At 40.2% G+C, this 24,271-nt stretch overlaps 1 protein-coding gene across 10 annotated transcripts in view; it reads left to right on the top strand.

Moving 5' to 3' along the window:
• The window catches only part of ttn.1 (titin, tandem duplicate 1), a 133,265-nt gene that overhangs the window by 82,785 nt on the left and 26,209 nt on the right, over window positions 1-24,271 (top strand). For all 10 annotated transcript variants that reach the window (XM_047814457.1, XM_047814456.1, XM_047814454.1 and 7 more), the window contains 17 exons: window positions 1-300; window positions 393-695; window positions 795-1,094; window positions 1,181-1,468; window positions 1,620-1,922; window positions 2,071-2,373; window positions 2,456-2,761; window positions 2,893-3,180; window positions 3,275-3,562; window positions 3,675-3,962; window positions 4,063-4,653; window positions 4,737-4,841; window positions 4,962-5,159; window positions 5,250-5,546; window positions 5,636-6,223; window positions 6,308-6,610; window positions 7,039-24,201. In XM_047814457.1, coding sequence (XP_047670413.1) covers window positions 1-300; window positions 393-695; window positions 795-1,094; window positions 1,181-1,468; window positions 1,620-1,922; window positions 2,071-2,373; window positions 2,456-2,761; window positions 2,893-3,180; window positions 3,275-3,562; window positions 3,675-3,962; window positions 4,063-4,653; window positions 4,737-4,841; window positions 4,962-5,159; window positions 5,250-5,546; window positions 5,636-6,223; window positions 6,308-6,610; window positions 7,039-24,201 — 22,212 coding nt within the window. The remainder of the gene's footprint in view (window positions 301-392; window positions 696-794; window positions 1,095-1,180; window positions 1,469-1,619; window positions 1,923-2,070; window positions 2,374-2,455; window positions 2,762-2,892; window positions 3,181-3,274; window positions 3,563-3,674; window positions 3,963-4,062; window positions 4,654-4,736; window positions 4,842-4,961; window positions 5,160-5,249; window positions 5,547-5,635; window positions 6,224-6,307; window positions 6,611-7,038; window positions 24,202-24,271) is intronic.

Genomic DNA, 24,271 nt, shown 5'->3' with positions numbered 1-24,271 from the left:
ATATTCCAGGACCACCTGAACCGCCATTTGCAATAAGTGACATTGACTCTGATGCTTGCACACTGTCTTGGAACCCACCACTTGAGGATGGTGGTAGCAATATCACAAACTATGTGGTTGAGAAATGTGATGTGAGCAGAGGTGACTGGGTTTCTGCTGTTTCCAGCTGTGGCAAGGCTGGCTGCAGACTTGGTAAACTTATTCCTGGAAAGGAGTATATGTTTCGTGTTCGTGCAGAGAACCGATTTGGAATTTCTGACCCCATTACTTCTGAGAGGATGATAGCTAAATTTCCATTTGGTAAGTAGAGCAAGATTATTATGAGTAATTACATAATTGTTATTTAAAATGTTTTTTTAATGACATGATACTTACTGTACATTTTTTCCAAGATGTTCCTGGTGAACCCTTGAATTGTCGAATTACAAAAATAAACAAGGACTGCATGTTTGTGGCTTGGGATAAGCCAGAGTCAGATGGTGGCAGCCCCATTACTGGATATTACATTGAGCGAAAAGAAAGGAACAGTCTCTTATGGGTTAAGGCTAATGATTCAGTTGTGCGAACAACTGAATATCCTTGTGCTGGTATAATTGAAGGTCTAGAATACAATTTCAGAGTATCTGCTATTAACCGTGCAGGACAGGGAAAACCAAGTGCAAAGACTGATTTCGTCACAGCAAGAACACCAGTGGGTAGGTCCATGTACATTGAAATATATACAAAAGTATGAGTTAGTTTAAATTCACTTGTGTTATATTATTCAAAAAATGAATTAATCTCTGTCATTACAGATGCTCCAGGTAAACCAGAGGTACTTGATGTGACCAAAAATACTGTTTCACTGGTTTGGTCCAAGCCAAAGCATGATGGTGGAAGCAAGATCATAGGATACTATGTTGAAGCCTTGAAGATTCCTGGAGACAAATGGCTGCGCTGCAACACAAGCAGTCAGAATGTACCTCGGGAAGAGTATACTGTATCTGGATTGGAAGAGGGTGCCCAGTATCAGTTTAGGGTTATTGCAAAAACAGCCATTAATGTTAGCAGGCCATCTGAAGTCAGTGACCCTATTCTGGTGTCTGCAGAGAATGGTGGGTTTTTTGTATGAACATTTTACTTTTTGCCTTTGAGCACAGTGATATATTGTTTAAATCTTTACACATTTTATCGTTCACAGTTCCTCCCAGAATAGAACTATCAATACAGATGAAGAAGATGGTGCCAAAGAGAGCTGGATCAGATATCTGTCTTGAAGCTGAGGTTTTTGGTAAACCTATGCCAAAGGTTACATGGAGCAAGGATGGAAAAGTGTTGAGCATGGATAAAGACATGAAAATGTCACAAAAGAGACACCTATTTTGTCTAAATCTTACTGCAGTTACAAAACTCCATACCGGTCAGTACAGCATTCTTGCTGAGAATGCAAGTGGGTCGAAGACAGCAGACATACAGCTCACAGTTTTGGGTCTGTATTATGTATTAATACCGTATAGCACATCTTACAAATGGCATGTGATAGAAATATTAAATATTTTCACTGAATGAGTTAATTTATTTTGTTATATAATATTTCATGACATATCATTCCTTAATACCATTTCATGTCACACATGCAGATGTGCCTGGTCCACCTGCCTCTATCAAGTTAGATGAGGTATTTTCTGATCATGTCAAATTAAGCTGGACAGCTCCACATGCAGATGGTGGTTCACCAATTACAAACTACATTGTGGATAAACGTGAGTCGAGCCGAGCTAATTGGGCCCAGGTTTCTGCTAAAATCAGCCGTGATATAACCGAATTTTGTGTGGAAAGGCTGATAATGGGTCATGAATACCAATTCAGAGTACGTGCTGAAAACCGATATGGGGCTGGTGATGCCATCCACTCAGATCCTGCTGTTGCAAAGGACCCTTTCAGTAAGATATCTACATTTATTTCTAATAACAAATGTCCTCTTGCATATTCATATATGCTCAAAGACAGTTTGGTATATGCATTAAGTATTTTACCTGTATTATCTGTTGTCATGCAGCAAAGATTTAAAAGTTATGCTTGCTATTACAGCTGTTCCTGGACAATGTGATCCACCGATTGTCACAAACATCACGAAGGAGAAAATGACTGTAAGCTGGAAGGAACCCTCTGATGATGGCAACTCTACCATTCTTGGATATATTGTTGAGAAGCGTGAGACTAAAGAAATTAACTGGACAAAACTGAATAGGAAGCCATTACTTGAAAGGTCACTTGAAGTTGGAGCTCTCTCAGAAGGGGCTCAATATGAGTTTAGAGTTATTGCGGTTAACAAAGCTGGTCTTGGAAAACCTAGTGAGCCATCAAATTCTGCTGCTGCAGTTGATCCTATTTGTAAGTCAGTTTACAATTTTATTCACATCACATTTGAATTTATTTATTTATCAATTTTAATTTATAATATTGTCATTGACAGATCCTCCTGGACCACCAATTTCCCCAAATGTTACAGACACAAGTAACAGTACTATTAGCTTATCTTGGACTAAACCTGCAAATAATGGTGGAAGTGAAATTTTGGGATATCTAGTTGAATGCAAAAGAACAGATGCAACAGACTGGATCAGATGCAATGTCCCAAAGAATCTACATGACACACACTATGTTGTCACTGGACTCTTGGAGAAATCAGAATATCAACTACGTGTTAGTGCTGTGAACAAAGTTGGCTTTGGTCAGCCATGTGAAGTCCCAGATAAACATGTTGCAAAGGATGTGTTTGGTAAGAATTTAAGATTTGAAATAAATATTTAACATGAAAGCATAATAGTTGTTTATATAACTATTACATAACACATCATACATATAACATACTTAATGCATAATATAAAAAAAAGATTCATTTAATTTCAGTTGCACCTGAGGCAGAACTTGATGCCGAATTGAAGGATATGTTGGTGCTTCAGGCTGGTGCTCGTATGAAACTTCATGCCAAAATCAAAGGCCGACCAATTCCAAAGGTCACATGGGCCAAGATGAATAGCAACATAAAGGACAGACAGGGAATCATCATTAAAGTCACAGACACTGAAACAATTCTTTCTGTTGAAAGAGTTAATAGATATGATGCAGGGAAATACATTCTCAACCTTGATAGTGTCAGTGGCATGAAGATGTACACAGTTGTTGTTAAGGTTCTTGGTAAGTTCATATATCACTAACATATTTAGTATGGCTTTTTGTGAAATAAAATACATTAAAATACTTCACTGCAATTTTGTTTACCACCCAATAGATACCCCTGGCCCACCACTAAACCTGATGGTAAAGGAGACATCAAAGGACAGTGCATCTATCATGTGGGATGAACCACTAATTGATGGTGGAAGTGAAATTAAAGGTTACATAGTAGAAAAACGTGATGCAGAGAGAAAAGCATGGTCCACAGTTTCTAGCTGTAATAAAACATCTTTCAAGATTGAGGACCTGGAGCCTGGTAGATCCTACTACTTTAGAGTAATGGCTCAGAATGAGTATGGTACTGGTGAACCTGGTGAAACAGCAGATGCTGCCAGAGCCTCTGGTAAGTGAACTTTTTAAAATTATTTGTAAATGTTTTAATATGAGTATCTAAATTATACTGTCATTGCTATGTACCAGAAGGACTTTGACAGCTGTTAAATTATTTTTTTCAGAACAACCTGGACCAGTCTTGGACTTTAAGGCCTTGCTAGTAACTAGAGATTCATGCACACTTTCTTGGAAGAAACCAGTTACTGATGGTGGTAGCCGCATAATTGCATATGTGCTTGAAGTTCTTAATGGTGAGGACAAATGGAAGGAGCTTCTAAGATCCAAGAACATGCAATATAGTGCTAAAGATCTTGTTGAAGGAAGGGAATACAAATATAGAGTAATGGCAACCAACGATGCAGGTGATGGTCCAGTGAAGGAGCTTTCCATTGTGGCAAAGGATGTTATTGGTGAGATTTTATAACGTATTGGTGGTATGGTATGCAATAGAATGTTAACTTATTTACCGTATGTCTACTATTTCTAACATTTCCAATTTTGTTTGTAAAGTTTCTCCCAGCTGTGATTTACGGGCTTTGCCAAACTTGAACTACATTGCAAAAGAAGGAAGCACTGTTCGAATCAAAATACCCATCATTGGAAAACCTGTACCAGTAGTCTCATGGAAGAAGGGTGAAGATGAAAATTTGACTGAAACTGGAAGAGTTTGTATGGAATCGACTGCTGTTAATACAACTCTCTTGATTCGGGACTGCCAGAGGAGTGATGCTGGAAAATATACCATTACCCTACGTAATAATGCTGGATCGAAAGAATCCTCTATATTTGTAAGAGTCGTTGGCAAGCCAGGAATTTGTACAGGACCTATCAAGTTTAAGGAAGTAACAGCCGATGGAGCTACTTTAAAATGGGGTGTTCCTAAAGAAGATGGAGGGTCAGAGGTCACCAACTACCTTCTAGAGAAACGTGATTCCATTACCAATATGTGGGTAACTGTTTCCTTAGCAGTGGACACAAACAGTTATAGAGTGGCTGGTCTTTATGAAGGAACAGAATATATCTTCAGAGTTTCTGCAGAAAACAAATATGGAGTTGGAGAAGGTCTTAAATCTGAACCTATGGTTGCCAAGCATCCATTCAGTAAGTTTACATTAGAATTCTACTCAATAATCACAAATGCATATTACAATAAGCTCAGATGAACATTTTTGTATTTCCATCAGACGTCCCTGATGCTCCACCTACACCACAAATCTTGAGCATGCGTCATGACTCAGCAACACTGGCTTGGTCTGATCCACGAAAAACGGGCGGTTCACCAATTACTGGTGATGAAACTTTTATGACTTCAAATTTTCTAAATATTTACCAAATTATAAAATATTTAACATTAAACATGTATGCTGTTTTTGATTATGTATAATTATAGAAGATATATGTGTTTTCAGGATATCATGTGGAATTCAAGGAAAGAAACAGTATGTTATGGAAAAGAGCTAACCCAGCATCTTTAAAAATGAAAGACTTCAAAGTAACAGGTTTAACTGAGGGCTTGGAATATGAGTTTAGAGTAATGGCTATAAACTTGGCTGGTGTTGGCAAGCCAAGTCCTCCGACTGAGCCAATGGTTGCTTTGGATCCTATTGGTATGTAAGGCCTACTATTAATTCGCAATATCTACTCTCTGCAATTTCACAGTATACTATTAATTTTGCAAACTATTTGGCCTATTTTAGATCCTCCTGGTAAACCTGATGTAATCAGCATCACAAGAAGTACTGTAACACTTCAATGGACCGAACCTCAGTATGATGGTGGACACAGACTAACAGGTTACATTGTTGAGAGACGTGATCTTCCCGCGAAGTTCTGGGTGAAAGCCAACCCTGTAAACGTTGTGGAATGTGCATATACTGTGGATAACTTGCAGGAAGGTTGCAAGTTTGAATTCAGGATCAGAGCCAAGAATTCAGCTGGGGCAATAAGTCCACCATCTGAACAAACAGATACTCTTGTATGCACTGATGAATATGGTAATATTTTTGCTATGTTGCTTGACTAATACTTATTTGTATTTAAATCAAGTACACACTTAAAACATTTTTCTTTTATTATTTTACAGCTGCACCATCTATTATTATTGACCCCACAGTAAAGGAAGGGCTTACAGTCAAAGCTGGAGACACAATAGTTATCAACGCAACAAGTATTTTGGGAAAACCTTCACCAAGTTCAGTCTGGTCAAAAGGAGGAAAGTATTTCAAGCCATCAGATATATGTCAGATTGAAACTACTCCTACATCCTCTACTCTGTTTATCAAATATGCAAGCAGAAAAAATTCAGGGGATTATACCATTACAGCCAGCAATCCATTTGGTGTCAAAGAAGAGAATGTCAAAGTAAAGGTGTTGGATGTCCCTGGGCCTCCAGGACCAATTGAAGCAAGTGGCATATCATCTGAAAAGGTTACCTTGACCTGGGCACCACCTAATGAAGATGGTGGATCTGCAATTAAAAATTACATTCTAGAAAAGAGGGAAACAAGCCGTCTCCTTTGGACAATTCTTGCAGAAAATGTTATTGATTGTCATTTTGTTGCAAATAAACTAATCCAAGGGAATGAATATATATTCCGTGTATCAGCTGTCAACCATAGTGGATCTGGTGATTTTTCACATTCAGAGCCTGTAAAGATGGTGGATAACTATGGTAAGCAGCACCATAAGCTGATGATGAACAGTTTACATTCACTTTTTGCATAATCAATCTAAACAGAAATGCTATTCCTTATAGGTCCCCCAGGCCCTCCAGCAAGACCAGAAGTGGAACAGATTGGAGGCAAGACTGTTACAATCACATGGAAGAGACCCGCTGATGATGGAGGCAGTGATATCACAGGCTATACGGTTGAGAAAAAAGAAAGAAAGGGCATAAGGTGGTCAAGAGCATCAAAGAAGACTGTACCTGACCTTCAGTTTGAGGTGCAAGGTCTCACGGAAGGAGAAGAATATCAATTCAGAGTAACTGCCGAAAACAAAGCTGGCTTTGGGGAACCGAGTGAGCCGTCACAACCTGTCAGAACAAAAGTCATGGCAGGTAAGTAAAATTTGTAGAAAGCTGTCATTGTGAACTTACAGTTTCCAAGTTAGGTACGACTCTTTTTCTTATTCTATATGGCCTATCATTAACAAAACACAAACCAAGGTAAGATAGTTATGAAAATATCATTACAAATGCAATTTGTAATGATATTATGAAAATATCATTACAAATGCAATTTGAAAATAGTAAGAGGTCAGGTTTTGTCAGTTTGATCTATTAATAGGAATGGCATTATCAAGACCACCATACAATGCAAAAATGATCTAACCTTTTTTTTTTAAAGTAGACTTGTTACACATTGCCTTGATATAGAATAATATAAAGACTATGGTGTTGCTTTTTCACTGAAAACATAATCTTTCTACATTGAAAGATATATATTTGCAGCAATTTATTATCCTAATACATTTTCTTTTATTTAGATGTACCTGGACCCCCAGTCAACCCAAGAGTAACAGATACAACAAAGAACACAGCTGAACTGCATTGGGGCAAACCTTTTAATGATGGTGGCATGCCTGTTACAGGATATACTGTTGAGCATAAAAAGGATGGAGAAGAGACATGGGTAAAAGATACAACTACACCTTTAATGATCACAGAATTTGTTGTTCCAAACCTGGAGACTGGAGCAAAGTATCATTTTAGAATTAGTGCCATGAATGCAATGGGAGTTGGGGAGCCAGCACAAACAGTAGACCTTACTCAAATAATCGAATGCGAAGTAATCCCAGACCTGGAGCTTGATATTGAATTGAGAAAAACACTAGTTGTCAAAGCTGGATGCTCTATTCGCATATTTGTTCCAATTAAAGGCCGTCCAATTCCATCTGTTACTTGGTCAAAGGAGGAGACTGCACTAAAAACCCTTGCAAACATTGACAATACAGAGTCTTACACTCTTTTAGTCATTCCGGATTGCCACAGACATGATGCTGGAAAATATGACTTAACATTAGAGAATGCTGCTGGAAAGAAGACTGCATATGTGAATGTTAAAGTTTTGGACTCTCCAGGGCCTCCTATCAATCTTAAACCAAAAGCCATTGACAAGGAAAGCATTACACTTCAGTGGGAACCACCTCTAATTGATGGTGGTGCAAAGATTACTAATTACATCATTGAAAAAAGAGAATCTACTCGAAAAGCTTATGCTACTGTTGTAACAAAATGTGCTATGTGTTCTTTAAGAATTCCAAATTTGTCAGAGGGGTCAGAATATTATTTCAGAGTATCTGCAGAAAATGAATTTGGAATTGGTGAATCAGTAGAAACCCTGGATCCCATCAGAGCATCTCAAGCACCAAGTCCCCCAGAAATGGTCACAATTACTGATGTTACCAAAAACTCAGCTAGTCTTGCTTGGACCAAACCAAAACATGATGGTGGAAGCAGAATAACTGGGTATGTTATTGAAGCTCAGAAAAGAGGAACAGACCAGTGGGCTCATGTGACCACTGTAAAAACTTTAGACTTTATTGTAAAAAACTTAAATGAAAATGAAGAGTATGTATTCCATATCATGGCTGTTAACTTGTCAGGCAGAAGCCATCCTCGTGAAAGCAAGCATGTCATTATAAGAGAGCAAAGCACAGAACCAGAATTTGACTTGCGGGGTATCTGCAAGAAGACGGTCATAGTAAAGGCTGGAGATAACATAAAGGTAGAGGTACCTGTAATTGGGCGTCCTAAACCAACAGTAACCTGGCAAAAAGATCATAAAGCTCTCAAGTTAACGCAAAGGACAATGGTTGAAAATACCTCTACTTCTACTATCTTGACTATAAATGAATGTTTGAGAAGTGACACTGGAGTGTATTCAGTTACAGGGAAAAATATAGTTGGCTCAGTTACTGAGAACATCATAATCAAAGTGCATGATGTCCCTGGACCACCTAGGGGACCAATAAAATTAGACAAAATATCTCGTAATTCCATTGAGTTCTCATGGGATCTACCCGAAAATGATGGAGGTGTACCAATTAATAACTATGTCATTGAAATTAGAGAAACTACTACTCAGAATTGGACAGAACTCTCTTCCATGGTCATTCGGTCAACATTTAAAGCAACTCATCTAACAACAGGGGTGGAATACCAATTTCGTGTAAAGGCCAAAAATAGATATGGTGTAGGACCTCCAATCATTTCAGAAGTTGTTGTTGCAGCTTTTCCATTTAAGGTGCCTGGGCCACCAGGCACTCCTAAAGTTGTTGAATTCACAAAGGACACAATGACAGTTGGCTGGAATGAGCCAGTTAATGATGGGGGAAGTGAAGTTATTGGATATCATCTTGAAAGAAAAGCGAGGAACAGCATTGTCTGGCATAAAATTAGCAAAGCTCTTGTAGTGGGAAACCTTTTCAAAACAACTGGTCTGGAGGCTGGCACTGCATACGAGTTCCGTGTTATGGCTGAAAATGTAGCAGGAATTGGAAAACCAAGCAAAGCATCTGAGCCCATGCTTGCTCTTGATCCAGTGGATCCACCCGGTCAGCCTTTACCAATCTCTGTGTCCAAAAATTCAATCACAATTAAGTGGACAAAGCCAGAATATGATGGTGGGTTCAAGATTACAGGTTATATTGTGGAAAAAAGAGATCTACCAGCTGGGCGCTGGATAAGGGCCAATTTCACAAACATTATTGAAACCACCTTTACTGTTAGTGGTTTAAGCAAAGATGCATCCTATGAATTCCGTGTGCTTGCAAGAAATTCAGCTGGTGCTATTAGCAACCCATCAGATGTATCAGATCAAATAATTTGTAAAGATGACTTTGAAGAACCAAAAATTATGGTTGATGCAAAATTTAAGGATGTTTTGCTTGTTAGAGCAGGAGAAGTCTTCAGACTTGATGCTGATGTTACAGGCCAGCCACTGCCATCTATGGTTTGGACCAAAGATGGAAAGGACATTGAAAACACTTCTAAACTACAGATAAAATTTACTGACCTCTCTGCTTTTTTGGTTAACAAGGACTCCCTTAGAAAAGATGGAGGTCAGTTTGTTCTGACAGCTACTAATGTGGGTGGATTTGCTAAACACATATTCACTGTTAAAGTCCTTGATAGACCAGGACCACCTACAGGACCTCTTATGGTTTCAGATATCACAGCAGAAAAATGTGTGCTTAAATGGGCTCCACCTGAAGATGATGGTGGGGCAAACATTGAACACTATGTAATTGAAAAACGTGAGTCAAGCAGACTTGCCTGGACAAATGTGGCAACAGAATTGCAAGTTACACAGTACCAGGTAACAAAACTGCTCAAAGGAAATGAATACATTTTCAGAGTCATGGCTGTTAATAAGTATGGAGTCGGTGAAGCCCTTGAGTCTGACCCAACAATTGCGGACAACCCTTATGTTCCACCTGATCCTCCACAAATGCCTGAGATTACAGCTGTCACAAAGGATTCAATGGTGATTTGCTGGAGAGCTCCTGCAAATAATGGTGGAAGTGAAATCACTAACTATGCAATTGAGAGAAGAGACAGAATTGGTTTACGCTGGGTAAAATGCAACAAGAAGAAGGTAACTGACTTGCATTTCAAGGTAACTGGACTTGTTCCAGGACATGAATATGAATTCAGAGTTTTTGCAGAGAATGTAGCTGGACTCAGTGCACCAAGTCCTTCAAGTCCCTACACAAAGGCCACAGACACACTGTTCAAACCAGGCCCACCTGGTAACCCAAGGGTTTTGGACACAACAAGTTCGTCTATCACACTTGCATGGAATAAACCAGGGTATGATGGTGGTTCTGAAGTGACTGGATATATTGTTGAGACCTGTTTACCTGGAACTGAAGAGGAAGAATGGAAAATTGTCTCTCCTAAAGAAGGACTGAAAGCAACATCATTTAGTATAACAAATCTTAAGGAGAATCAGGAATACAAAATAAATATTTCAGCTGTTAACAGTGAGGGTGTTGGAGAAGCAGCATCTGTTCCCGGTTCCCCTAAAGCTGAAGAAAGACTCTTACCACCAGAAATTGACCTTGACGCTGACCTCCGTAAGGTTGTGAACATTAGAGCATGTAACACCTTAAGGCTATTTGTGCCAATTAGAGGAAGGCCAACTCCAGAGACCAAATGGTCAAGAGAGAATAATGAACCTTTGGATAAAGCTACAATTGAGAGTACATCATCTTTCACATCTTTGGTAGTTGAAAACGTGAATAGATTTGACAGTGGCAAATATATTTTGACTGTGGAGAACAGCTCAGGAAGTAAATCAGTTTCTGTGACTGTTAGAGTTCTAGATTCACCAGGTGCACCGCAAAACCTCCAAATCAGCAAAGTTACAAAAGAATCTGTCTCACTTGTATGGGATCCTCCACTGAATGATGGTGGGACAACGATAAAGAACTATATTGTTGAAAAGCGTGAAGCAACAAGAAAGGCCTATGCTACAGTTAACTCTAATTGTCATAAAACAGCATGGACTGTTGATCAGCTTCAAGAAGGGTGCAATTACTACTTCAGAGTACTGGCAGAGAATGAGTATGGTATTGGTCTCCCTATTGAGACCATTGAATCAGTCAAAGTATCAGAAAAACCACTTCCTCCAGGAAAAATTACACTTCAGGATGTTACAAAGACAAGTGTTACACTGTCATGGGAGAAGCCTGAACATGATGGAGGAAGTAGAGTAGTTGCATATGTTTTGGAGATGCAGAGTAAAGCCAGTGAGAAATGGACACAGGTCATGATTGTCAAGGTACCAGAGGCAATTGTTTCGGGCCTTACACCTGGTGAAGAGTACATGTTCCGTGTTTCAGCCAGAAATGAAAAAGGCACCAGTGATCCTCGACAAATTGGTGTTCCAGTGATTGCCAAAGATCTTGTAATTGCCCCTTCTGCCAAATTGTTATTTTCAACATTTACTGTTCTTGCTGGAGAGGATTTGGCAATAGATATTCCATATATTGCTCGACCCAAAGCTGCAGTCTCTTGGGTGAAGGATGCTACACCTCTAAAGCGAACAAGTAGGGTTAGCTTCACTTCCACAGAAAACCAATTGAATCTTGTAATCAAAGAGTCATGTAGAGATGATGTTGGCCAGTACAGCATCAAACTTTCAAACACAGCTGGTGAGACATCAATGAATATAGGAGTAGTTGTCCTTGACAAACCTGGCCCACCAGTTGGCCCAGTGAATTTTGAAGCAGTAACAGCTGAAAGTGTTACTATTTCATGGAAACCACCAGAGTATGATGGAGGCTGCACCATTAAGAACTATGTGGTGGAGAAAAGAGACACATCCACAACAAACTGGGTAGTTGTAACAGCAAATCTAGCCAGAACCAAGATTAAAGCTGGAAGACTAAAAACAGGCAATGAATATCAATTTAGAATCACTGCTGAGAACAGATACGGCAAAAGCCCTTTACTTGTCTCAGAGTGTGTTATTGCACAGTATCCATATAAGCTTCCAGGACCACCTGGAACACCCTTCATTCATTCCTCAACCAAAGAAAGTATGGTTGTGATGTGGAATGAACCTGTTATTGATGGAGGAAGCACAATTTTGGGTTACCATCTTGAACGTAAAGAAAGAAACAGCATTCTTTGGGTCAAGCTTAATAAGTCTATAATCCAGGACACAACATACAAGACCACAGGCCTTGAGGAAGGCCTTGAATATGAATTTAGGGTGTATGCTGAGAACATTGTTGGTATTGGAAAGGCGAGCAAAATATCAGAGGGACATTTTGCTCGAGATCCTTGTGATCCTCCTGGTACACCCGAAGCAGTTAAAATTACAAAGAACTCCATCACTATTATGTGGACTAAACCTGAGTATGATGGTGGAAGCAAGGTCACAGGGTATATTGTTGAAAAGAAAGAATTACCTGAAGGACGTTGGCTGAAAGCAAACTTTACCAATGTCATCGAAACAGAGTATAGTGCCACAGGTCTCACAGAAGACCAGAAATATGAGTTTCGAGTTATTGCAAGAAATGCCTCAGGAGTTTTTAGTGATCCTTCATATAGCACAGGGCCCATTACTGCGAAGGATGAGATTGAACCCCCTCGCATCAGCCTGGACCCACATTACACCCAGGCAATTGTTGTAAATGCAGGAGAATCATTTAAAATTGATGCAGATGTACATGGAAAACCAACACCAACAATTCACTGGATGAAGGGAGATCAGGAACTTGGAAACACTATACATCGTGAAATCAAGAACACGACCAAATTTGCATGCTTGTCTGTAAAAGAGTCCAAGCTTGCTGATGGTGGCCAGTACACACTACTCCTAAGGAATCCAGGAGGTGAGAAAGCTGTCCATGTCAATGTGAATGTTCTAGATAAACCTGGGGCACCCGAGGGTCCCATATCCATTACAGGGGTAACCACTGAACAATGCTACCTTGCATGGAAACCCCCAAAGCAGGATGGTGGGAGCACAATCACTCATTACATTGTTGAGAGAAGAGAGACAAGCAGACTTATCTGGACTTTGGTTGAATCCAAAGTTCCAGCTGAAATGTTGAAAGTTACAAAACTCCTTGAAGGCAATGAATATATATTTAGGGTTTTTCCAGTAAATAAGTTTGGAGTTGGTGAAGCACTTCAGTCTGATCCAGTCCTTATTAAAGATCCATTTATGCTACCGGATGCTCCAAAGGGAATAGAGGTCTCTGATATAAAGAAAGATTCAATGGTATTAAGTTGGGAAGCACCGTCAAGTGATGATGGCACTCCTGTCACTGGATATATAATTGAAAAACATGACAAGGAGAGTGTTAGATGGATCAGGTGCAATAGGAAAATGGTCACAAACCTAACCTACAAAGTCACTGGGCTTCTTGAGGCCCACCTTTATGAATTTAGAGTTGCAGCTGAAAATTCTGTTGGGGTTGGTGAGCCTAGTTCAGCAACGGTATTCTATAAAGCTCTGGATCCTGTGTTCAAGCCAGGTCCTCCACATAATCCTAAAGTTATAGACACAACCAAATCATCTGTGTCACTTACATGGGGGAAACCTATTTATGATGGTGGATGTGAAATCCATGGATATATTGTTGAATCATGTGAGGTAAAAGCAGCAGCAGAGGTGGTGAAACCTGCTCAGGAAATTGAAGTTTCTGAGGGCGTGGATGAAGAATGGACTATCTGCACCCCAGCAACTGGTGTTAAGTTAACATGTTTTACAGTAGAAAATCTAAAAGAAAAACAGACATACAAGTTCAGAGTATGTGCAGTTAACAAAGTTGGTGTAGGTGAACATGCAGACATTGCTGGCCACATTCAACCGGAAGATAAGACAGAGGAGCCAGACCTTGATATTGATCCTGAGTTTAGAAAGATTGTCAGTATTAAAGCTGGGGGATCTCTACGAGTTTTTGTTCCCATTAAAGGACGCCCTGTACCACAAATTAAATGGGAGAAGGATGATGGCCCCATTAAAGAGACAGCACAAATTGAAGTCACAAGTTGTCACACTTCTCTTGTGATTGATAAAATAAATAGACAGGACAGTGGAAAGTACTCTGTGACTGCAGAAAACTCATCTGGTGTAAAGTCTGCGACCATCATTGTGAAAGTTCTTGATACTCCTAGTGCTCCAGTTAACCTTAAAGTTCAAGAAATTACAAGAGAGTCTGTCACTCTTTCATGGGAACCTCCTACATTGGATGGAGGTGCTAAGATCAAAAACTATATTGTTGAAAAACGTGAAACTACAAGGAAAACCTTCTCTGCTGTTGTAACAAATTGCCATAAATTGACATGGAAAATTGAACCACTTCAAGAAGGCTGCTGCTACTATTTCAGAGTCCTAGCAGAAAATGAGCATGGTATTGGAATACCTGCAGATATTACTGATCCTTTGAAAGTATCAGAAGTGCCACAATGCCCTGGAAAATTAAGTGTTGTAGACAATACAAAAACAAGTGTCTCTCTTGCTTGGGAAAAACCACTGCATGATGGTGGCAGTAGAATTCTTCAATACCTTGTTGAAATGCAAGTGAAAGGAAATGAAAAATGGTCTGGTTGTGCAAACGTAAAAACATTAGAAGCTGTTATTAATAATTTAAACCCAGGTGAGGAGTACACTTTCAGAGTAACTGCTATTAATGAAAAAGGAAAGAGTGACCCAAGAATCCTGGCAGTGCCAGTACAAGCAAAGGATCTAGTTATTGAACCAGATGTTAGGCCTTCATTTAACAATTACAGCGTTCTTGTTGGTAAAGACCTGCAAGTTGAAATTCCAATTTCTGGACGCCCTAAACCAAAGGTGACATGGATAAAGGATGGGGAAGCTCTTAAATTCACAACAAGAGTGAACATTTCAAATACACCACATAGTACAATTCTTAGCATCAAGGAAGCTGCCAGAGAGGATGGTGGCATGTATGGAATCAATGTTTCAAATATTCTTGGGCAAAAAGATGCAACAGTTGAAATAATCACTCTTGACAAACCAGGACCACCAACTGGCCCTGTAAGATTTCTTGAGGTAACAGTATCAAGTGTTACACTGTCATGGGAACCTCCAAAGTACACTGGTGGTTGTCCAATTTCAAACTACATTGTACAAAAGAGAGACACAACTACCAATACTTGGGAGAACGTTGCAGTTTCTGTTGCAAGAACAACACTGAAGGTCTCCAGACTAAAAACTGGGGTGGAGTATCAGTTTAGGATTATTGCTCAAAACAGATATGGCAAAAGCTATGCTTTAGAATGTCCAGCTGTTGTTGCCCAGTACCCATATAGAGAACCAGGCCCACCTGGTACTCCATTTGTGTCATCTTTGTCCAGAGATCACATGGTTGTAGAGTGGCATGAACCTGTTGTAGATGGAGGCAGCAGCGTTATAGGATATCACCTTGAACGAAAAGAAAGGAACAGTAGCCTTTGGACAAAGATAAACAAGAGCTTGATTCAAGAAACAAAATTCAAAACCTATCCTTTGGAAGAGGGAATTGAATATGAGTTCAGGGTCTATGCAGAAAATATTGTTGGCATTGGTCGATGCAGCAAAATCTCAGAGGGGTATGTGGCCCGTGATCCATGCGATCCACCTGGCACCCCAGAAGCTATTCATGTTAGCAAAGATTCAATAATAATACAATGGACAAAACCAGAATATGATGGAGGAAGTGTAATAACTGGTTATACTGTTGAGAAGCGTGATCTGCCAGAAGGACGCTGGGTGAAAGCTAGTTTTACAAATGTCATTGAAACCCAATTTACTATTAGTGGGCTTACAGAGGGCTCTAAATATGACTTTAGAATAATTGCAAAAAATGCCGTTGGCACTATTAGCAAACCATCTTTGAACAGTGGACCTATTGCTGCTCTGGATGAAGTCGAGCCACCAAAGTTTTCAATTGATCCTGAATATACTCAGACCATTACTGTGAATGCTGGGGATACATTTAAACTTGATGCAGATGTCCATGGCAAACCAGTACCTACAATGCAGTGGTTCCTAGGTGATAAGAAACTTGAAAACACAATGAAATGTGAGATCAAAAACTCTGACACCAGGGCTATGATTGTCTTAAAGGATGCACTCAGACATGATAGTGGACACTATAGTCTTCATCTCACCAATGTCGCTGGCTCACAAACTGTTTCATTCCAAGTGAAAGTACTGGACAAACCCAGTCCACCCGAAGGACCTCTTCGTGTCACAGGGGTATCAAGCAATAAGTGCACACTGTCATGGCGCCCCCCACAAGATGATGGGGGAAGCCTTATCACCCATTATATTATTGAAAGACGTGAAACTAGTCGTCTTGCTTGGGCCATTATCTCTAGTGTTTGTAAAGCCACAATATTCAAAGTAACAAACCTTCTTGAAGGCAATGAATATATCTTTCGTGTCATGGCTGTCAACAATTACGGTGTTAGTGAGCCAATTAATTCTCCGTCTGTAATACTGAAGAATCCGTTTACAACCCCAGGATCACCTCAAATTCTGGAGGTGACTAACATTGCCAGAGATTCTATGACTGTGTGCTGGAGTGCACCAGAGAATGATGGAGGAAGTGAAATTGTTGGATATATCATTGAAAAGAAAGATCGTTCTGGAATTAAGTGGACCCGATGCAATAGACAAAAAGTCACTGATGTATGTTTCAGAGTTCAAGGCCTCATGGAGGATCATGAGTATGAGTTCAGAGTGTCAGCTGAAAATGCAGCTGGAATTGGTGAACCTAGCATACCTACATCATACTACAAAGCTTGTGATCCTAAATTTAAACCTGGCCCTCCCACAAATGCACATATAATTGACACCACAAAGAGCTCAATTTCATTGGCATGGGGAAAGCCTCTTAATGATGGTGGAAGTGTCATTCAAGGATACATAGTTGAGATATGCAAAATGGAGGAGGATGAATGGACTATGTGTACGCCACCAACTGGTCTGCGTGTTAATAAATTTGAAATAAGCAAACTAACAGAGCAACAGGAGTATAAGATTCAGGTATGTGCTATCAATAAATTAGGTGTGGGTGAGCCTGCAGTTATTACTGGGCCTGTGAAAACAGAGGACAGACTTGAAGTTCCTGAAATTCATCTTGATTCAGAGTTGAGGAAAGGTATAGTTGTTCGAGCTGGGGGATCATTTAGAATCAATGTGCCTTTCAAGGGAAGACCAACACCAGATATTAAATGGACTAAAGATGAAGGGGATTTGACAGAGAAAGCCATAATTGAGAAAGGTTTTAATTTTACACAGCTTTCACTTGACTCATGTGACAGAAAAGATTCTGGAAAATATATTGTGTCCCTAAGGAACAGCAGTGGAACAGCATGTGAATTTGTATCAGTAAAAGTATTAGATACACCAGCAGCTCCACTTAACCTGGTGGTAAAAGATATTAAGAAAGATTCCATGACACTTGTTTGGGATCCACCACTTATTGATGGAGGTGCAAAAATCAAAAACTATCTTGTAGATAAGCGTGAATCCACAAGAAAAGCATATGCTAATGTCACAACAAAGTGTAGCAAGACAAGCTTCAAGGTGGAAAATCTTGCAGAGGGGGCACTATACTACTTTAGAATTATGGCTGAAAATGAATATGGAATTGGTCTACCAGTTGAAACAAAGACTGCATTAAAGGCTTCTGAAGTACCTCTGTCAGTAGGAAAGATCATGTTGACTGATGTTACCAAAACAAGTGCATCTCTTGCATGGGAGAAACCAGAGCATGATGGTGGCAGCAGGATTGCAGGCTACTTGATTGAAATGCAATTAAAGGGAACAGAAAAATGGAGTGTAGCAACATCTGTCAAAACCTGTGAAGGTACTGTCACTGGGCTAACAGCTGGTCAAGAATATTTGTTCCGGGTTCTTGCTTTTAATGAGACAGGAAAGGGTGAACCTAAGCTTCTTGCTGCTCCTGTCATAGCCAATGATTTAACCATTGAACCCAGCCTAAAATCACAGTTTAATACATACAGTGTGAAATCTGGTAATAATCTTAAATTGGAAATACCTGTATTTGGACGTCCCAAGCCAAAGGTTACTTGGATGAAGGATGGACAAACTCTTAAAGTGACATCTCGAATCAGCACTTCAAACACACCAACATCAGCCATTCTACAGATAACTGAAGCCACTAAAGATGACTTTGGAAAGTATACAATAAGTGCAACAAATAGCACTGGTACTATTACAGAAGATATTAGAATAATTGTCCTTGATAAGCCTGGTCCTCCAAGTGGTCCAATTAAAGTGAATGAAGTGAGCAATAGCTTTGTTACAATCGCATGGGAACCCCCATCTTACACAGGAGGCTGTCAGGTGAAGCACTATATTGTTGAAAAGCGAGAGACAACTACTACAGCATGGGAAGTTGTAGCTGGATCAGTTGCCAGGACATCTCTAAAAATAGCAAAGCTGAAAACCGGTTCTGAGTACCAGTTTAGAGTCATCGCTGAAAACAGATATGGCAAGAGTTCCTCTTTGGAGTCAAAGGCAGTTGTGGTTCAGTATCCATACAAACCTCCTGGGCCACCTGGAACTCCATATGTGAAATCTGCCTCCAAGGATCAAATGATAATTGAGTGGAATGAGCCTGTCAATGATGGTGGAAGCTCAGTAATTGGCTACCACCTGGAAAGCAAAGAACGGACTAGTATCTTGTGGACAAAGTTGAACAAATCTCTCATTACTGACACCATGTTTAAGATATGTAATCTTGAGGAAGGAATTGGTTATGAATTCAGAGTATATGCTGAGAATATTGTTGGTATTGGCAGAGCAAGCAAGGTTTCAGACAGCTTTGTTGCTCGTGATCCATGTGATCCTCCTGGTACTCCAGAAGCTATTTCTATTTCAAAGAACCATGTGGTAATACAATGGACAAAACCTCAATATGATGGTGGCAGCAAAGTGACAGGATACATTGTTGAAAAGAAGGACTTACCTGAAGGCCACTGGATGAGGGTCAACTTTACCAATGTGATTGAGACAGAATTCACAATCACTGGCTTAACAGCAGACCAACAGTATGAATTCAGAGTCATAGCAAGAAATGCTGCTGGCATTTTCAGTGAGCCATCTGACAGCACTGGCCCAATAACCACAACAGATGAAATTGAACCTCCAAGTGTTTCAATGGATCCTAAGTACCAGGATGTCATTGTTGCCATTGCTGGAGAGAATTTAGTACTTGATGCTGATATTCATGGAAAACCTGTTCCTGATGTTCAATGGCTAAAAGAAGGAAAGGAAATGGGTAGAACACTACGCATTGAAACAAAAACAACACAGAAATGTGCCACTATTACTGTCAAAGACTGCACACGATTGGACTCTGGCCATTATGACCTAGTATTAAGAAATAGTGGTGGCACAAAAACAATTCCCATTACTGTGCGGGTTCTGGATAGGCCCGGCCCTCCAACTGGACCACTAAATGTAACTGGTATAATGTCTGATACATGTGATCTGATTTGGGCTGAGCCTTCTCAGGATGGTGGAGCTAATATTTCTCACTACATTCTTGAGAAGAGAGAAACCAGCAGGTTATCATGGACTTTGGTTGATTCAAATATTCACACTACCTGCTACAAGGTGACAAAGCTCCTGGCAGGTGATGAATATATTTTTAGAGTTAAGGCTGTCAATAAATATGGAATTAGTGACCCCCTGGAGTCTGCAGCCATTATTGCCTGCAATCCATACAAGCCACCAAATGCACCATCAACACCAGAAGCAAGTGAAATAACAAAAGATTCTATGATTCTATCATGGAATGCCCCAGACACTGATGGTGGAACTGAAATTATTGGTTATCACCTGGAGAAACGTGACAAAGATGGTGTAAGATGGACCAAGTGCAACAGACAGAAGCTTTCAGACTTGTACTTTAAAGTAACTGGTCTTTCGGAGGGGCATTTCTATGAATTCCGTGTGGCTGCAGAGAATGCTGCTGGTGTGGGAGAGCCAAGTGACTTATCTCTGTTCTATAGAGCAATAAATGCAACAACTCCTCCTGGTCCACCACATCATCCTAAAGTAACAGATCATACATCCTCATCTGTGTCTCTTGCTTGGGGTAAGCCAGTTACAGATGGTGGGGCATATATCAAAGGTTATATTGTTGAGATGAAAGAGGTCTCTGCAGAAGAATGGACCATGTGTACACCCCCAAGTGGTTTACTGGCAACATGTATAACAGTAGAAAACCTTAAAGAAAATGCTGAGTATAACTTCCGGGTGTGTGCCTTTAATTCAGAAGGAGTTGGTGAACCTGCTGATGTCCATGGCTCTGTGAGTGCTACTGAAAGAACTGAGACACCAGAAATTGAACTTGATGCGAATCTTAGAAAAGTTGTCTCTGTTCGTGCAGGAGGAACACTACGTCTATTTATTAAAATCAGAGGTAGACCTGAACCATCTGTCAAATGGGAGAGAGAAGAGGGGGCTTTAACTGAGAGAGCACTGATTGAAACTACTAGTTCATACACAATGCTTGTAATTGACAATGTCAATAGATTTGACAGTGGGAAATATGTTTTATCTCTTAATAATAAAAGTGGCACAAAGTCAGCATTTGTAAATGTCAGGGTGCTTGATTCGCCAAGTGCGCCACAGAATTTTGAGGTCAAAGAAGTTAAGAAAGATTCAGTCACTCTCTACTGGGAACCTCCTCTTACTGATGGTGGAGCCAAAATAACCAATTACATTGTGGAAAAGCGTGAATCTACAAGGAAAGCTTACACAACTGTCACAAGCAACTGCACTCAAAATTTCTTCAAGATAGATGATCTTCAAGAGGGAGGAATATTCTACTTCCGAGTGTGTGCGGTTAATGGGTATGGCTTTGGTCTGATGACTGAAACAAAAAATCCAGTCAAGATTGCACAGGTCCCTATGTCCCCAGGAAAGGTAACTCTTGTGGATGTTACCAAGAACAGTGTGACTCTCACGTGGATGAAACCTTCACATGATGGTGGTAGTAAAGTTATTTGTTACAATGTAGAGATGCAGTCAAAGAGCACAGACAAATGGGTTGCGTGCTGTACAGTAAAAGTTCCAGAGGCTACTGTGTCTAACCTTACACCTGGTGAAATGTACTCGTTCAGGGTAATTGCACTGAATGAGAAAGGCAAGAGTGAACCCCAAGAACTTGGTGTGCCTGTTTGTGCTAAAGACATAGAGATAGAGCCTTCAATTAATCTGCTCTTTAACACTTACAGTGTTAAGGCTGGAGATGACCTTATTATTGAAGTTCCTGTAAGAGGAAGACCTAAGCCAGTGGTTTCTTGGAAAAAGGATGACCTACCTCTTAAGCAAACAACTTCTCTCTCAATAACAAATACCTTGGTATCAAGCAAGATCGTAATCAAAAAAGCTTGTATTGAGCATGTTGGGAAATATGAAATCACCCTAGCTAATACAGCTGCCACCATTTCCAAAGATGTTAATGTTGTGGTTCTTGACAAGCCAGGCCCACCAGCTGCAGTAAAGATCGATGCTGTGACTGCTGACTCCATTACACTATCATGGTCTCCCCCTGAATATGATGGGGGATGCTCCATTAATAACTACATAGTTGAGAAGAGGGATACCAACACAACAGTCTGGCAGATTGTTTCATCAAACATTGCCAGAAATTCAGTCAAGGTATCTCGACTGACTCATGGTTCTGAATACCAGTTCCGTATATATGCAGTGAACCGCTATGGAAAGAGTAAGTCAATTGACTCTCCTGGAATTACAGCAGAATACTTATTCAAGCAACCTGGGCCACCTGCTACTCCCCATGTGGCTCATGCTACCAAGTCTTTCATGTTTGTGACATGGAATGAACCAGTTAATGATGGAGGTAGCACAGTTCTTGGTTATCACTTGGAACGCAAAGAGCGAAGTAGTATTCTATGGACAAAGGTCAATAGGATTCTCATCAAAGATACTGAATTTAAAGTGACTGGCCTTGAAGAGGGTATGTTCTATGAGTTCCGGGTATATGCTGAAAACATTGCTGGCATTGGAAAGGTCAGCAAAGTCAGTGAGTCTATAGCTGCTAGAGATCCATGTGATCCTCCTGGTCAACCAGTGGTTACCAGCATTACTAGATCTTCTGTCTCGCTCTCTTGGACAAAGCCTGAATATGATGGAGGTGCCAAAGTTACAGGTTACACAATTGAACGTAGAGATATTCCAGATGGCCGCTGGATGAGATGCAACTTTACCAATGTTCCTGAAACATTCTTTGATGTTACTGGTCTTACTCAAGATCAGCAATATGATTTCCGTGTGACTGCAAAGAATTCAGCTGGACTGTTTAGTGAGCCATCAGATAACACAGGCCCTATCACAGTTAAAGATGATGTAGAGCCACCACGAATTATGATGGATGTCAAATTTAGAGATGTTGTTGTTGTAAAAGCAGGAGAGGCCCTAAAGATCAGTGCTGACATTGCTGGACGCCCGCTACCAGTGGCATCATGGACAAAGGATGGAAAAGAGATTCAGCTCAAAACAAGAATTCAAATATCTACAACAGATACTAGCACTATGGTAGTAGTAAAAGATTGCATAAGGAGTGACTCTGGAAAGTATGCATTAACATTACAGAATGTCGCTGGTACAGTAACAATGCCCGTGCAATGTGTGATTCTTGACAAGCCTGGACCTGCAGCAGGACCTTTGTCAGTAACTGAGCTCACAGCACAGGACTGCACACTGTCATGGGGACCACCACAAGAAACTGGTGGTGCAGAAATTACACATTATGTTGTAGAGAAACGAGAGACTAGCAGTTTGGCATGGACAATTGTACAAGGAGAGGTGAAAACTAAAACATGCAAGGTCACAAAGCTCCTTAAAGGCAATGAATACATATTCAGAGTTTTGGCTGTAAATAAATTTGGACTTGGTGAACCTCTTGAAAGTGAACTTGTCAAAGTCACTGATCTATTCACCTTTGCAGCACCACCGACAAGTGTTGAAATAACAAATATATCCAGTGAGGAGATGACTGTAACTTGGGCTAAGCCTGCTTCTGATGGAGGCAGTGAAATAATAGGCTATGTGATTGAACGACATGAGAAATCAAGCCTGCGATGGATCAGAGTCAACAGGGAGCTTGTGAAAGAAGAAAGAGCTGTAGTATCAAAACTACGAAAAGGAAGTGAATATGAATTTAGAGTATTTGCAGAGAATGCCGCAGGTTTAAGTCCTCCTAGTGAGGCATCGGCTCCAGCTGTGGCAAAGGATGCTTTACTTGTGCCAACCCCACCATCCAAACCGAAGGTTCTTGATTACACAAAGAGTTCAATTACAATTACCTGGAACAAGCCATTGTCAGATGGAGGAACACCAATCCTTGGATACAGAGTGGAATACAAGAAAACAGAGGATGAGGAATGGTCTGTTTCCACTCAGATGACAAAGAGCACAGAGTTCAGTGTATCTGGTCTTACAGCTGATCTGGAATATATATTTGCCATTAAATGTATAAACAAAGTAGGCCTGAGTGAGCAATCTCCAGTTTCAGAACCACAGGTAGCAACAGACAGAAAGGAGGAACCAGTATTTGATGTTGACATTGAAATGAGGAAAACACTGATTGTTAAGCATGGCAATTCATTCACAATGACAGCACCATTTAAAGGAGTACCAGTGCCTTCAGTCACCTGGAATAAAGAAGATGTTGACCTCAAATCAAGAGGTACAATTGAAACAACTGGAAAATACACATCACTAACTATTGAAAAGGCAACAAGAAATGACTCAGGACAATACACTGTTACATTGGACAATGGTGTTGGAACTGCAACTTTGACAATGGTTGTCAAAGTACTTGATTCCCCAGGACCACCTGTTAATGTAAAGATTAAAGATGTGACAAAAGGTTCTGCCACAGTTACCTGGGAGGTCCCAGAGAATGATGGGGGTGATCCTGTGAAAGCCTATCATATCGAAAAACGTGAAGCTAGCAAAAAGGCCTGGGTGTGTGTAACAAATAACTGCCACGATCTGGTCTATAATGTAGAGGGCTTGCAAGAGGGTGCAATCTACTTCTTCAGAGTCATTGGAGAGAATGAATTTGGTATGGGTGTACCAACGGAAACAAAAGATGCAACTAAAATAACAGGTACATTTTTTGCTTTGATAATAATTAATTATATTCCTTTTTAATAGTTAAATCTTCTTTCACTCAATGC

This window comes from Tachysurus fulvidraco, chromosome 6 (genome assembly GCF_022655615.1).
Source record: "Tachysurus fulvidraco isolate hzauxx_2018 chromosome 6, HZAU_PFXX_2.0, whole genome shotgun sequence".
NCBI lineage: Eukaryota > Metazoa > Chordata > Actinopteri > Siluriformes > Bagridae > Tachysurus > Tachysurus fulvidraco.
Note: the sequence above shows the minus strand (reverse complement) of the source record. Positions and strands in the feature narration are given on the sequence as shown.